Source organism: Melanostigma gelatinosum, assembly GCF_949748355.1.
Source record: "Melanostigma gelatinosum genome assembly, chromosome: 8".
In the NCBI taxonomy this organism is placed as follows: Eukaryota; Metazoa; Chordata; class Actinopteri; order Perciformes; family Zoarcidae; genus Melanostigma; species Melanostigma gelatinosum.
In genome coordinates this window covers 13947227-13962247 of record NC_136641.1, presented here as the reverse complement: position 1 = coordinate 13962247, position 15021 = coordinate 13947227, and the positions used below count along the sequence as shown (strand labels likewise).

Below are 15021 nucleotides of genomic sequence, written 5' to 3'. Positions count from 1 at the left end.
ATTGTGTTAACTGGAGGTTATCATTTGTGGAATTTTCTGCCAAAAGCCATTTTCTTATGTCACTACAGTTCCTTTAAATTGCATTTGCCAAACTGATGTGAATACTTTAAGCTTGAACAAGAAATAATCTAACAAATGTTTCTTTAAGCAGGATCAATAACATTATCTTTGATGAGGAGGGGCTTACTCACAACGTTAAACATGAAAGAATGCGAGTCTTAAAAGAGATGTGAACCATGTTAGATCTTCATGACCGTAGGTCCTGCAGCAGAGTGCCAAGATGAACAGTTACGTGAATGATAACGATCACAAGTTGGTTTTGCATCAACTGCTGTAGCTTCACTGTAAAATGTCAACCTTTTACGTCAATTTGGCAATGAATGTAAACAAACACATCTGCATGACTTCAGTATATTATCAAAAGAGGATACATTCAGCTATTAAAATGTTCACTATCACAACTTATAATTCAGTTTTGTTGAGTTGCAAGCCGCTGATGGGAGCAGCACTATGTGCAATGAGTTATTGTTGGCATTAAACGACCCTGTTATCTTGCACTATTTAATTTCTGCCATCAGTGGGAGTAACCTCAGCAATGTCTCTGGCTGAAAACTAGTGTGCCATTTTGCATGTGTTATTGTAAAGCATGTGGTGCTGACACTTTATACTTACCACTGCTGCCTGAGCCACCGATACAGACCCGGCAGACAGCTCTCTCTCCTTACTCACCCTCATGTCGTTTCTATACAGCAGTCAAAGATACCAGCTCTGTCCGGGGTGTCTGCTGTGCACGAATGTGATTTGTCAGGTAGACTGTGAGAGGAAAGCAGGAGCTCCATGGTCCTCAAGATGGCAATGTTTCTCTAGTGAAGTGAGGGGTCCTTCTCAGCACAGAACACAGCATTTGTTTTCACATTAGCATGACTAAAATGGATGGTAGGAGGAAATGGAAAACTTTCTTTCCTGTGCAAAGTGGCCGTAAACTTATAAAAAGGGCATCGGCAAAATAAACAGGTCTCCTAGAGGACTTTGGGAGAGGCTTTGGGGTCCGCAGTGTGGATTCCTTCCAGCAGTGTCAAAAAGGGTAAGCAATTTGGCCTGTTGGCATTTCCATGCTGCAGCAGACCTCAGATGACGATGGAATACAGCTTCAGCACCGCAAAACACACTTCTTCACTCGTCTCCTCGGAGAGGGTTCAATCAGAGGAGAACACGAAGATGGGGGCAAACAATATTCCTAGCTGAGGTTTGGGGCCAATCCTCTTCCCTGATTAAGTCAAATCAAATCATAACCGGGCAAAGCATAATAAAGACAAATCACCCCAGTGGTTCAGCTTGGCCTCTGCAGTGAGACAGCTGGAACTGTCTCACAATCTCCTGAGTGGAGTGTGTGTGACGGCCGGTGATGGGATTTCCTCAGCTCCTATTCAGGACCAGGAACAATGCACATGAAACCTTTAGAGTAGAGAGCAGGGAAGACAACAGGTTACTGGCTCCTGCCCTCGACTCCCAAACTGCACCGCTGTCTGCGTCTGCCACTGTTTCACACTGCAAACTGGCTGTAAACAACAGGCAGCGGAGAGGCTCCTCCATCCTGTTCAGGTGTTCACGTGCCAACAGGAAACGTTGACGGTATAACGGCGACTCGTGGGAGAGTGATTTATGACGGGCAACTTAGGAGCTCAGAACAGGCCTGCAAGCAAACAGCGATCCTCACGCGATACAGGCGTCTCTCTTCACTGGTGCTAAACAAACTGAAAAATTGTCTCCCTCGTGTGCGGAAACAAAATTTCAAGTGACAACTCCGTCGAACCACAATAAGGTATGGCAGCGTGTTCCTTCAATTCACTTCCATCGAAGAAACATGTTTCCCTTCAAATGAACAATTTATTGATAATCGGTCACATTAAGTGCCCAAACGCACTTGCAGGTATGTGAACAGCTTCGCATGGGCTCTATGGATTTTCCTTTCCCACGACATCAAAGTGTACATTGCTCAATTTTTCCATTTAAAACAGAAGTCATCACAGGTGCAGTTGGGATACACAACTTAAAAGTTGCCTCATTAGCGAGGACTCACAAACACCTTCTCTGCAGAGAGGTTCGTCTCTGCGCTCGTCTCCTCGAGAGTCCAACGTTGAAGTGGGTGTGATGTTCACACAGAACAAGTTTGTTTTCAATACATTAAACCATAATCAGCGGTTTTCTATTGCATGACATCCAATGGCAAAACAAAATTCAATAAGTAGGCCTTGGGAACACGTTGGCAGGCATGAGTTGTATCGTGTCCAATTTATACCTCTAAAATATGATTCAAACATGAACATGAAAGTGTTTCTAAAACGTTAAAATGACTCAGACCTACTTACTGAACAAAGAGCAGGTTGTTGTCACTTTGTACCAACATATTACCGACACTGAATATTAATATTATGATTTGAGGACCTACTGGCTTCAGAGCAATAAATGAAACAACACAAAACTCTAAGCTTTTTTTTTTTATCCATTACTACTGTAGTTTTTCATAGATCACATTACACAACCATTTCTAAGGTAGGGATGCACAAAATAAAATATGAAGTAAAAAATATGAAAAACATGTTAGTATTTGCGTTACTATGCTATGCGCATTGTGTTATGGGCTGTTCCCCGGGCGAAAATATCACATCTGTTAGTATTCAGCATTCCACATAGAGTTGACGTAACAATTTAGTTTCACCAGTGGACACACACCGAGTTCATCGTCTGTCTTGCAATTTGGTGTTCCAACACTAAGGAACACATTAATAAAAAATACTCTCAAATCCAAACCATGAAACTGAACGTTATTTGTCTCTTTTTTTAACAGAATTCACAACATTATGTGCCAGTGTTTCTAGAGACGTTTTAACCGGGGACCATCAAAATGTTTTCCAACTTTGAGAGCACAACACACACGCAAAACACATCGCATAACTCTTGCAGTACACCGCACTCCATCCGCCAAACTGTTTTAGCTATCGTGTTGACACCAGGGAGGTTACCCGATGACGGAAGCCTAACACCTCTGGTGAGTGTGGTGTGCCGGAGAAAAGTTGTGCGGAATGTTTCGGCCTTCAAAATGATTTTTTTTTGTCTAGATTGGCTTTGAAACTGCAGTACCAAACCATTAACTCCACCTTCACTGAGAACCGTCAGTTAAGAAATGGTAGGAATATTATTGCACTGTAATTCAAAGCCTTGAAAAGGGATGTTTTTCTGATTCTCCTCATGTAAAAGCCTATAGACACAATAACACCTATACAATCTAAGGTAATGCAGTATAATAGCCTGGACACAAACATGACCTTTTTAAACTTGTACATTTCAGCTTGTTGTTAACAGAGTCAGGGAGGCGTGGCCTCAACACTACAGTAGCCTGTGAGGCCATTGTTTGTGGTATTATTGTAGTGGAGGTGTTGTTGTGTCTACTCAGTGCAAATCTGAAAATATTTTTTTTTATCCTTTTCTCGTAGTAGAGTTGGAAACCTCAGTTTTTAAACCTGTAAATTAACCAAAAAAAGTTTTCTATATGCCTCATCTATTCTTAAATGAAATGTATTCAACAAGTGCTCCTCATATTTTAATATGTTCGGACTGAATTACTGCAGGTTTTTGACTGAGCAATTAAAAATAATTTCAAATACACACATCCTTTTAGTTTAGTAGGAGGGTAGGGTTTGCTATTTTAGTGGATTACATGGTAACATACAAACACTCAAGAACCATACTAGTGTACCCCATAATGCAGAACACACCGCATGCAATAGTTGCTGACATACAGCAGATTTCTTTTTTTTTCTTTTCGTTTTTTTTTTACACCACTTGAACTTGTGTGTGTGTGTTCTGATTTTTTTTTTTTTTAAGATGCTCCACGAACCACAATCATGACCAGATAGTCCTCTTCACTTTTAGCCAGAGCTTTGGCAGAGGAATCCAGGAACTGCTGGGAGAAATCACAGGGAGGGAAAGCATGAAGAACCCCCGTGTTGTCTTTATCTCTGCTCCCTCCCACAGGTAGGCTGATGACTCCAGCTGCTTGTTTTTGGTTGAGGTAGGACACCAGGTTGCGAAGTGGCCGCTGAGTTGATGCTGCAGGGTCGGACGAAGACGAATCCTCTGTGGTCCCAGGAACTGCCAGCAGGATGGCGTAGCCACCGGGACCCGCCACCTTGATGCGCCGGGACACCTCGTCAAGCTTGGGCTGGTCCAGACGGAGACGCTGGGTGATCTTTAGCTCGCTCACCTGCCGCCCTGATGTGCCCTCAACAAGCAGGTCGCTGGCTACATTGTGATCGCCCTCCAGCAGGTGCATGTTGGCCGGGAAGTTGCTGTTCTTGAGTAGCAGCATACCATGCCAGGCCAAACTGAGTTTTGTGCCGTCTGGTTTGGACGGCTGGCCTCCCTTGGAATTGTTCTCAGAGCGTTCTCTTTTGGCCGGCCCTTTACCACCATCACCGGCTTTGCGCTTACGATCTCCAACTGATGAAACACTGCTGCTTGGTGGTCCCTTGTCGGAGAGACTCTGGCTTTTGAGTCTCCGTTCAGCCACACTTTTTTCCAGGCTGCCGTGACGTTCTCGTGCCGGAGAGGGTCTCTCGGCCCGCAGAGGGCGCTCCGGGTCACTGAAGCGCCCTCCATCTCTGCTGCTACCTCCAGGACTGCCATCTGGAGAAGCACGTCTACGCCTTACTGTCCTCTCAGTGCTGTCAGGGGAGTGGTCTATATGGCGTCCGTCCTCCATTATACGCCGCTTGCGTGCAGGTTCTCGTCCCTGTAGCTCTCGTTCCAGCGACCAGGGCTCTCGCGCCCGCCGCTCACGTTCCAAGTGCTCCAGGGGCTCAAAGGGTGAAGCACGTACCCGATCACGAATAGCTGGATTGGGCCACTCAGTTCCAGGAAAGAGCTCTCTTTCCCTGAAATGAAGTGGCGGTGGAGTCCGTTCCCTGACCCTCAGAGGTTCAGGTGTGGCACGGTGGACAAATGACTCCGCCACCATGTCAAACGGTGGTATTGGGAGAGGCTGCAGGAACTGCTGCTGGTAACGATGCTCAGTGTCAGCAAAGTCCACTCTCAGTCTTCTCTCTGGACCTCCCAGTGGAAAGCCCCTCATGTGTGTGCACGCCGCTTGTGCAGCATCCAAACTTTCATACTGAATGTAGGCCCAAGTGTCCCCTTTTCTGTAGTCAATGGTCCTTATAGTGCCAAAGCGATCAAACTCTCTTGCTAGGGCAGCTACAGGAACCCAGGGTCCGAGTCCACCCACCCACAGGCGTGTGGTGGGAGTTGCTTTCCCATAACCTATCTTTATGGGGTTGTGGCCGACTATTTTGCCAGACATACTAAGTTTAGCACGGTGAGCCATGTCAAGATTCTCAAATTTCAGAAATCCATATGTGCTGGTTTGTCCTCGTGTGGGTCTTTTAATGTCCACTTCAGTTATGACCCCAAACCTGTCAAAAGCCCTCCTCAGGTCCGCCTCTGTAACAGTTATGTCCAGATTGCCTAAAAACAACGTCCTATTGGCTCTTTGGTCATCTTCTGGAGATATAAAGTCCTCCTCGCGAAAAGCTGCTCGCTCTGCAATGAAAGCGGGGCGTGCTCTGGCTTCAAACAGGGCAAACTCCCTCTCCCGCTCCAGCTCTCTGGGCAAAGGGGGCAAAGGGGGCGGAGGCGGAGGGGGGAGCCGTCCCAAGGCCAGCTGCTGCAGCCGGTAGTCTCTGTATCCGAGCCCGGTGGGCGAGAGGGGTCTCTGCAAATGTCTGTGGCTTTGAGCTGCACCATACAAGTCCCTCTCCACGGGGGAGCGGCTTCTCCTCCTGTTTATGTACACGGCCTCGATTTTCAATGGACGATCGTAGAGCACCAAGCGTCCCCTCGCGTGCTTAGCGGCTCTGGCGTCCTCCGGCTTCCTGAAATTCACGAACGCTATCCGTTCGTCGTTGCTCCGGCTTATCTTAACGCTCACGTCTCCGAATTTCTTAAACTCGTGAAAGAGTCCGTCCTCTATGTCTTCGTCGCTCAGCTGGGTGCCGAGGTCGCTTATTTTGAGTGTTTTGTACTCACTCTCGGTGCTCGGCGGCTGCACCCGCTGCTCCGCCCGTGAAGCGGTCCTCGGTGAGGCTAAGTCCAGCGTGAGGCTCAGGCTGTGGTTCTTACCGATGGAGCTAGCGGCAGCAGACTGACAACTGTGGTTATTTCCAGTCCGACTCTGACCGTCAAAATCTCGGTCTCTTTTTTCACCGAGTAGACTCCTTCTCGTCGAGCCGCCGTCGCTTTTGGCCGAGCTATTTCCATTATTACTCCCACTGGAAACGGAGAGAGCCCCCATTTTCTTGCTGGTCGGGTGGCATCCTCCCCTGTCTCGTATGTCGTCCAAGGCCCGGGAGCGTTTTTTGATCGGCGACCGCTCTTTACCTTTCATTTCAGTCCACACGGAGCCGACACCTGGGCTTTGTATTGTTGTTTCTGCAACTGAGTGCAGAAAATTGTTGAAATGAAAAAAGGATTTATTCACTGACCCTGCGGCAAAACAACAACAGCCGCCATTTTGTACAGATTAATGGGAAGGCCCGCCCCTGCGAGCTGATTGGTTAAAAAGCAGGGTGGAAAACTTTTAAGCACATGTCAATCACCCACTGGGACGTTTAAATGTAAATGTCTATTTATTCGTTTTCACTTTAGTAATCCTGCACCAATTAGCAATTTACTGCAAATTAACACAAAACACCAACACTATCTGTGGCCTGTTATAAGTCAACACCTCTCTGACATTAATACTAAGCATTATAAGCACAACAGGGTAGCGTTTATTTGGGGATTTACAATTTATTGCAGGGCTATTTGAATATATGATTTCGTGAGCTGGCCCTGTTTTTTGTTTTTTGTTTCCCAGTCAAAGTACCTAATTATTATTATGTAAAATGTGTCTCCATCGTTTTACATCTCATACCACAAGGTGGCAGTATTTGAACAGGAGCTCAAAGGGTACAGTAAGCACACGAGCTCATAAATTACTTTAAAATGACTTTGGATATACACATGGCCCTTCTGTGGGTATGTGGACAAATAAAAGCTGCTGATCAACAACTTGTAATGAATTTTCACATATGTATACAGTTGCTATGCTCCAGTCAGTTAATTGGGTATATTTTAGGTATTTTAATATGTTACACCTGAGCACCTGGTTACTTTTAGATACATAACTTTCCTTTTTTGAGGTGGAAGCAAAACTAAGATAATCCTAGTATTTGGCCTTTTATTGTCCTTTATTTAAGTTATTTACCATTTAGGAGTCAAAGGAATGTTTGAATCATGCTGAAACAAGATAACACTACAAACCACTTCTTGCACTTCTGGATAGGTGTACAACTGTTTGTGCAAATAGTCAACTCAGTGTGGCAACTATTTTTTTTTACCCTTCAAATGATGAGCTGTTAAATTAAGTTCAGTGTCTTGAAGCAGCTAAATACTTTATGGCAGACTGTGTTGAACTCGCCTCACTCCGCTCTTTGACTGTGTTACAGAGCTGGCCGCAGTGTGCAACCACATTGTTTAGCTTAGTGGGACATGTTAATGCTGTCCAACTGCTTCAAACACAAGGATCTGTTGTGTCACAATAGCTGCACTTCAAGGCCAAAATAAATCTTGTTGAGATCAAAGCTCAGAGCAGTGGCCAGCAGGCAGCTGTACAGATTTTAATGAGCATTAAATCAGTTTTTTTTTTGTCCATTAATGCGACTAAGGGTATCGTCATTTTCAAACTCAAGTGACAGTCTTCACCCGATGACCCTTACACACAAAGTGATGCTTACAGTTATTAACTGCCCCCAGAATTGTGCAGTCTTAACTCAACATTTTTCATTTCATTTCTGACAAATCATATGAGGCCTTTTCAGCCTGATATATTGAGCCAATACAGATCAAAGCGCCTGCCATACCACTGTAACTGAAATTACAACTTAATCAAAACGTATGGTTGCCTATTGTAAGATGAGGTAATTCGGTTTTGTCCTGTTTTTAAGTGGACTAAACCATACTGCATTTATATTATTGTTATCTATTCTTTTACAACTGTCCTGACAGCGTTCAAGACAAGCGTACATATCAGATTCACTAAGCCACTGAGTTGCCTCTTTTGTTTCAGCAGAGTTATTTAACCTGCTCCCTATCTAAAAAATAAATACAAAAAATGAGCGCTGATCCACCATCTGCTATTTCTTCAGCTTTCCTAAAGATGGCCATCTCCTCAATCCCTTATCCCTACTGACAGGTCTCCTTATCTTCTCCACTTAATCTGGGATTGAATCAGGGGACTATGTAACTGCAGTAAAGGCTGCCGTCTCCCAGGGCCTGGCTGGAATTTGAAGCTGTGGGTGTGGAAAGTGTTTCTGATGGGTTTGTGCATTCTTCTATTGGAACCACATGTTAGTGGCTCACACAAAACCCCGGCACAGACTCAGGGAATGGCAGATGATCCGCCCCAGTATGGCTGTCATGTGAAGCAAGCAAAGGGAAAGCAGAGCCAGTATATTGTCCCGTAAGCCATGTACATTTCTGGGGACTAAGTGGAGCTTGGAACGGCTTTGTCCACCAGAGGAACTTTCTTTTTTCTCAATTCAAGTTGCAGTCTCAATCGCTCACAGATTTAAATGTTTGCACATCTGACATTAATATGTTGGTATTCAGTCATTTACACCAGATGGGATGGTACTGTGCAATTCAGTGTTTCCTTGACAATAAAGTACATTGTTTGGGGAAAAGCACAACAAGGAGATTTCCTGAAAACAACTATTAAGAATGCATTCAGAATACATGACTAAGGATGCCACAGATTTATAATGATCATATTCTTGTTTAAAAGACAACATATGGATACATAAGTATTTATAAATAAAAGCAGAAGTACTGGCTTCAGTGGTTGATATTACCAAACAACACACGCTCTGGGCCATGGTGACCCCAATTTCTTCTATTAAACTGTAAGTCATTACTCAGTTTGTCGGGTTTACCACTGATGCCAGATGTGAATGAGAAATGGCTCAATGTGAAGCCATCCTCCTGAGGAAGGCTTACTTTATCATCAATAGTGGAGTGTGGTTGCTCAGTTAACTTTACATTAATGAACCTGCCACTAGCTCCTGATACATGAGGTGCCACCTGAGGGCCTCTTGAAGTGAGGCCAAGTATGCTGCACATGTACGGTCTCTCTGTGCACTTCCCAAATAAAAAAAAGCACACTTCCCGCACAGCAGAAGTCTTTGTGTTTATGGCAACCACAGACTGTGAAGCATTTTTTTGCCCCACAACAACACTTCCAGTTAAATATGCGACACAGACTTTTGGTTCGTTTTTTAGGAGTCATGTCAAGCCGACAATGATTGCGGCTGAGATTGTTTTTCTTCTGTTTTCTTAATCTTTTTCCCCCAAAATAGTTTCGTACTGAAAAAACTGTATTTAGATGGAGGCCTTTATTACTGGTCACACTATAAAGCACAACAGACACAAAACAAACAATGATTAAAATGATAATTACAATTTTTACATGCTTAAATAGTTTTTTGTCTTTGGTCTCAGCAATGTGATATCAAACTAAAACTGGAAACAACAAAGTTCCTATTAATACACTGGGTTTTCGTGCAAGAGGCTCAAGTTGCCCTCAATGTTCATGAAATTCATATTCCACGATTTTCTGAATTGTGGAAAGTCTGCAAGTTTCCATAAATGTTGGGAGGAAATATTTGAGTCATATGCTGAGATGGGTGTGTACATCGGGGACTGTTTATGGTTCAGGAATGTAATATGCTTTGGCTCAGTCAGCGCATAATGGGGTTTTGGCACTGTTGTGGTCATGTAGGCCAGGAGAGAATGCTGCCTGGCTCTTTGGCTTTCATACGCAGCGCCACAAGGCCCGACGGCTTGTAGTCACTCTCGGGCCCCTCAATGGAAGGGGGCCCGAGGCCTCCTGGAAAGCTGTGGAGTGAATAGAGGCCGTTGATGCCTGGATGGTGAGACGGGTGGTGGTGGTGGTGGGGATGGCTGGTGGATGCGGGCATGCCCATGAAGCCCTGCAGATTGCTGTGGGGGTGAGGGTATGGACTCATACAGGATGAGGGGATGGAGTCCGCTCCTAGGACACAGCCAGCACCTGAACCACCGCCTCCTCCTGAAGCTGCCCCGTGCCACAGGTTGCCCTGCATCTGACGGGGAGAGAGGAATGAAGATGGAAACACTTCATACTTTGCTATGAACACCAAATCAAGATATCTGCAAAGGTCGGATTGAGCAGGAAAAACAAAATAAGTTCTCACAGCAGGATCGATAATGTATATCATGTGAGATCTGCGGTGGCCTACCTGGTATGTATCATGGCGAGGGAGAAGAGAGATATCATATGTAGCCGCAAAGTGGTTGCGGACTTCCTGGATCTTTCCATAGCGTTCCCGTTTCCTCCACTTGGCTCTACGATTCTGGAACCAAACCTTTCAAATACAAAAATATTGTGGATCAGAAGACAACAGGTCTTGTTCAGGTCATAAACTCTCTTCTGCTTATAGTTATAAAACAAAAAGGTGTAATGAGTCAGTTGCCTGAAAACATACCTGAACCCGAGCCTCAGTGAGCTCCGTCCTCAGGGCCAGCTGCTCGCGGGCGTACACGTCAGGGTAGTGTGTCTTCTGAAACACTTTCTCCAGCTCCTCCAGCTGAAACGTGCTGAAGGTGGTACGATTGCGCCGTTTCTTGTTCTTGCCCGATAAGTCGATGGAGTCGGCGATCGAGCCTCCATGCAAACCAGCACCTGGCTCTTTCAGCTTGCCACAACAGTCTGTGCCAATGCCAGGATAGGCCATGGTCTTTGGAGGGCCTTTCTCTCTGACTGAGACATAAGGGCACACAGAAAAAAGGTAGAACGTTTTATATATTCCAAAATGTATGTATATGCAAACTTCTATATTGTCAGTTCATCAAAATTGCTTCATTGTTTCATGGTTTTAGATTGATGTTAGGTTGTCTTTACGGTACCACGTATTTTTTAGGGTGCTGGTTTTACTTAAGATTTTGCAATCTTCAACTTCTGATTAAGATTCTGGCATTGTTTCAATCTGACCCTTCATCAAATACTTTGTGAAATAAGTTTTACCTTTTCTGTATTGTTGTTGCTTCCCATCTTGGCCGGGACCAACAAAAATGTAATGACAATGATTGTGGTTTGATAAAGGTTCAATAAAATCTACATACTGTTGAGGGTTTTGTAAGGTTGCAGAAAAACTGTGTGGGACCCTGAGAAACATCACGAACAAACCAGCGGGCTTCGACAGGCTAACACCGATAAACAGTTATACCTGTAGTTTACTTATCATCGCTAATGAGGACGAGAAACGCACAACTTTTGTACAGAAAAGGCCAACGCTGGAAATCAAACCCCTTTGCATGTGAGCCACCAGTACAAACATCTGAATGATCAACCACTCCCATTTTCACTGCAAGTGAAAAAGTTTAACATTAAGACCAGCGGCGTATAATTCTACACACTGTTACGAAATCAAATTAAACAAGAGATCACATCAAACATTCTGTCTGAAAATCCATTCATCTCCTGCTTGTTTTTCATGCTTCTCAATTTAATTCCCAAACTCAAACTATCGTAAGAGGCTGAGCTGTGACGCTGAGAAAAGCAACACACAACAGCCAAACAGAGATTTAATTTGATTCGCTCAGCGACCCATAGTGAACTCTCAGTAAATTGGTTTGGATTAAACCCACAAGGCAGTAAGTCAAAAAGACAATTTGATTTGTCACATTTGGATAATAAATAAATTGACATCATAAAATAAATGTTTAAGCTTGCTTTCTAAACAAACAAATACATTTATTCTTTGGGAAACTTATTGCAATGTTCATGTCAAAATATTAGTAACAAAACTAGGATAAATATGTATTAAATGTCAAATATGTTATATCTGATAAAGCACATGATTAAATACATTTGGTTCTTAACATTCAAGGGGAAATCTGAAAGCATTATTTCCCTTCCTGTTAACAGACCATGGAAAGGGCTGTTCCCTGCTGCAGTGTTTTGATGTTGTTGTCCATGTTCATTATGTTTAACCCTGAGTTCCAAAACAAAATCACTCTGCGTCGAACTGCAGGCACTCACTTACTGGGCAGCAGAGACATTACTTTGCTGTTCTCCTAATTCAATATGGGGCCCAACAGAGAGCACTTTTCATTGCAGCATTCATTTCCTCTTGTCCATTAGATCCCACCTCACACCGCAGTTCATGCTGAAAATATTCTCCGTTAAGATATCAAACTGGGGCCGCAGACATTGTATAGCTTTTACCCTGTCAAACACCCACATCCGCTCTGCCTCCATAACAGGAGATTTATGTGAAATTCAGGAAAAGGCAAATAGAGGATAAATTCTAAATGCATAGGAAGAAATATCATGCTGTGAGTTTGGGGATCGATTCTAATAAACTGAAATCGTCGTGGTAGAAATTTAAGTCACTTCTTTTCCAGGCCTCTTGCTCTCTATTAAGGTTTTCAATTTGCGGAAAATGGTACTTCAGTCTTTTAAAACATGTTTCATCAGTTTCTTTAACGTAAATATAATATTTACTGGTTTCAAATTAATCTGCGTTCGTTATTATAGCAGATGAATAATAAAACGGAAGACAAATTTAAATAAAGCTATCTCAGCCGCTAAGAAATAATTAAGGTTGTTCATTATTTTTTTAAATAATGTGAAACCTTTTGGTACTTTTTTTGGGGGGGGGGGGGGGGGGGGGTAGCTTTAGTTATAAAAAACAAGCAATTTATGTGACACAATTTCAGAAACTAACTCACCCATTATTCAATTTTGGCAAATTCTGTATTACAATTGCAAGAATTGATTGCAAACAACAACATTGTAAACTTAAAACTTAAAAGTGTAAAGATGGTTGAAGGGTTTTAAAATGTATTGGCCTGTCCCACCATCAATAAACTTTCATCCCACTGTAGACATAACAGGAAGACGTGTCTGCCTTTGAAGCTGAATGAACCCAAACATACAAATGAAGAGTATATAGACACACATGCACACAGTATCTATTATGCACATGCATGCAAACCCTAACACTGATATGCAGTAATGTATGAAATTAATTCAACTTACACTGAACAATTGCCAGCACAAGCGTGTGTGTGTGTGTGTGTGTGTGTGTGTGTGTGTGTGTGTGTGTGTGTGTGTGTGTGTGTGTGTGTGTGTGTGTGTGTGTGTGTGTTTGTGTGTGTGTGACCGCGCCAGAGAACTGGGGAAACCATACGTGCCTTTCCTAATTTAAATCCAATTTCAAAGCAAAGTAATAAAAGTCTAATTTCAAACAGGACAGCTGATATCGTTATAATAACTAATTGTCTTTGGCAGTAACATGAATCAATCTGTTGTATATTATTCTGGACACATATCACAAAGACATTATCAGCGCTCATATCCTCTGTTGCTTTGCAGAATCATCAACACTAATAAATAAAGTGAAAGATCACATCATTTCTCCAGGCTTCGGTTCAACATGTACAGGCATTACTTTTCTTCCCAACAATGGACATTTAGAGGCTATGATGTCTGACAGCCTATGAGCACAAATCCAAAGTCAATTCAGATGTGTTTCACAAACACATGAAGAGAATAAGAAGCTATTTTTAAAAAAGAGGGCAAGGACTAAAATACGGAAATATTGGAATGTTAGCCTAAAACCTGATAACTGACTAGCCTATGACACATCCAACATCCAGGCTGACCTTTAACCTCTCTCACTTCACATCAAGGTCTGTCAAGTGAAAGACAACTTGCTGACATTTTTATCACAACCATGGTTTCATTTGCACAGCCAATAAAAATCAATCAACATTGTTAGTTGAAATCGCACCCTTAACACAATTGCAAACTGCAAAAAAAAAACTATTAAGAATGCATTCTGGCTCTGGGGGGGGGGGGGGGGGGGTGCTAACCCAGGTATTTTCTTCCACACTAAAGACATTTTGGCAAAAAAATACTTTCATTTTTGTTAAAATTATTAAATTAATAAAACTATTATTAAAATCCATTGTATTGTCAAGCAATTGTGCTATCATTCAGGGAAACAAGCAAAAACAAGTCAAGATCTTGCTGTTGCTCCTACTTTAACTTATAAGTCAGTTAGTTGCTGTTTTCTTTTCTTTTTGTAACAAAGAAATTCTCTCTTACTCACCTTCCGAGTTGTTCTCATAAAACGCCGGCTTGCCGTTTGTCGCTGTCCCCTTTTGATCATGGTTTATACTCTCCAAGAACTTGCTGTGTTTGGACGGTGAGGCGGGCGGGTTCGTCGAGGCAGCGCCGTGCGTAAAGTCCGCCGCAGCATCCCCAAACCTCCCCATGGCGGCGGCGTACAGGTCCCCGCGTAGGCTGAGGCGGTGGGGAAGAGGAGGAGGAAGATGCGAGGGTTTCTGGAGCTCATCGCAGGGGAGAAAGGAGCCGGAGCCGCTGTGCTCCAGTCTCGGTGAGTTATCTGGCGTCCTCCTGCTGGTCTGCGAAGAGAAAGGCAAACAACTCTCTGTCTCCATCTTACGTGTCCAGCAGGCAGTAGACAACAGTAACTGGGCGCTGATAGTGTGGGCGCCTGAGTGGGACACTTTTTTTCTCGACTGTGTTCATGTCAAGTGGGTGGGATTTAACAGATCAGAAACAAAGACCCGTGAAACCGGGGCTGGAGTGTGTGTGTTTCGTGCGTAAAAGAGAGAGAGAGAGCGAGAGAGAGAGAGCGAGAGAGAGAGCGAGAGAGAGAGAGCGAGAGAGAGAGAGCGAGAGAGAGAGAGAGAGAGAGAGGCTGTGTTTGCGTGTGTGGTGTATTGCAGCTTCCAGCAGTCTAATATAATCCGCCAAAAATTCAATCACGTGTGGTTTCTGTACCTCCAATTAACCATTTAATTCCTATTTCATATATTGTTATGGGCCTCATCACTAAATCAAGCAGGACAGGA

The 15021-nt window shown here is 43.6% G+C and overlaps 2 protein-coding genes across 2 annotated transcripts; both read right to left on the bottom strand.

The window, feature by feature from the left end:
• Positions 1-2485: 2485 nt before the first annotated feature.
• Positions 2486-6559, bottom strand: rbm15 (RNA binding motif protein 15). The gene has a single exon (XM_079272943.1). It carries the CDS (start codon positions 6440-6442, stop codon positions 3881-3883), a length of 2562 nt encoding a protein of 853 aa, XP_079129069.1. The 5' UTR covers positions 6443-6559; the 3' UTR covers positions 2486-3880.
• A 2924-nt stretch (positions 6560-9483) lies between these two features.
• Positions 9484-14635, bottom strand: alx3 (ALX homeobox 3). Its single transcript, XM_079274350.1, has 4 exons — positions 14253-14635; positions 10620-10894; positions 10374-10499; positions 9484-10217 (listed from the first exon to the last, which is right to left on the bottom strand). Exons 1-4 carry the CDS (start codon positions 14602-14604, stop codon positions 9867-9869), a joined length of 1104 nt encoding a protein of 367 aa, XP_079130476.1. The 5' UTR covers positions 14605-14635; the 3' UTR covers positions 9484-9866.
• Between the last annotated feature and the right edge of the window lie 386 nt (positions 14636-15021).

Bases quoted from the DNA above. Each gene is read 5' to 3' on its own strand.
- alx3 (XM_079274350.1), bottom strand. From the start codon at position 14,604: ATGGAGACAGAGAGTTGTTTGCCTTTCTCTTCGCAGACCAGCAGGAGG. The intron at 10,500-10,619 runs GTATGTTTTCAG...TGTATTTGAAAG, and splicing joins TCACTGAGGCTCGGGTTCAG to GTTTGGTTCCAGAATCGTAG. The intron at 10,218-10,373 runs GTAGGCCACCGC...TCTCCCCGTCAG, and splicing joins CTCGCCATGATACATACCAG to ATGCAGGGCAACCTGTGGCA.
- rbm15 (XM_079272943.1), bottom strand. From the start codon at position 6,442: ATGAAAGGTAAAGAGCGGTCGCCGATCAAAAAACGCTCCCGGGCCTTG.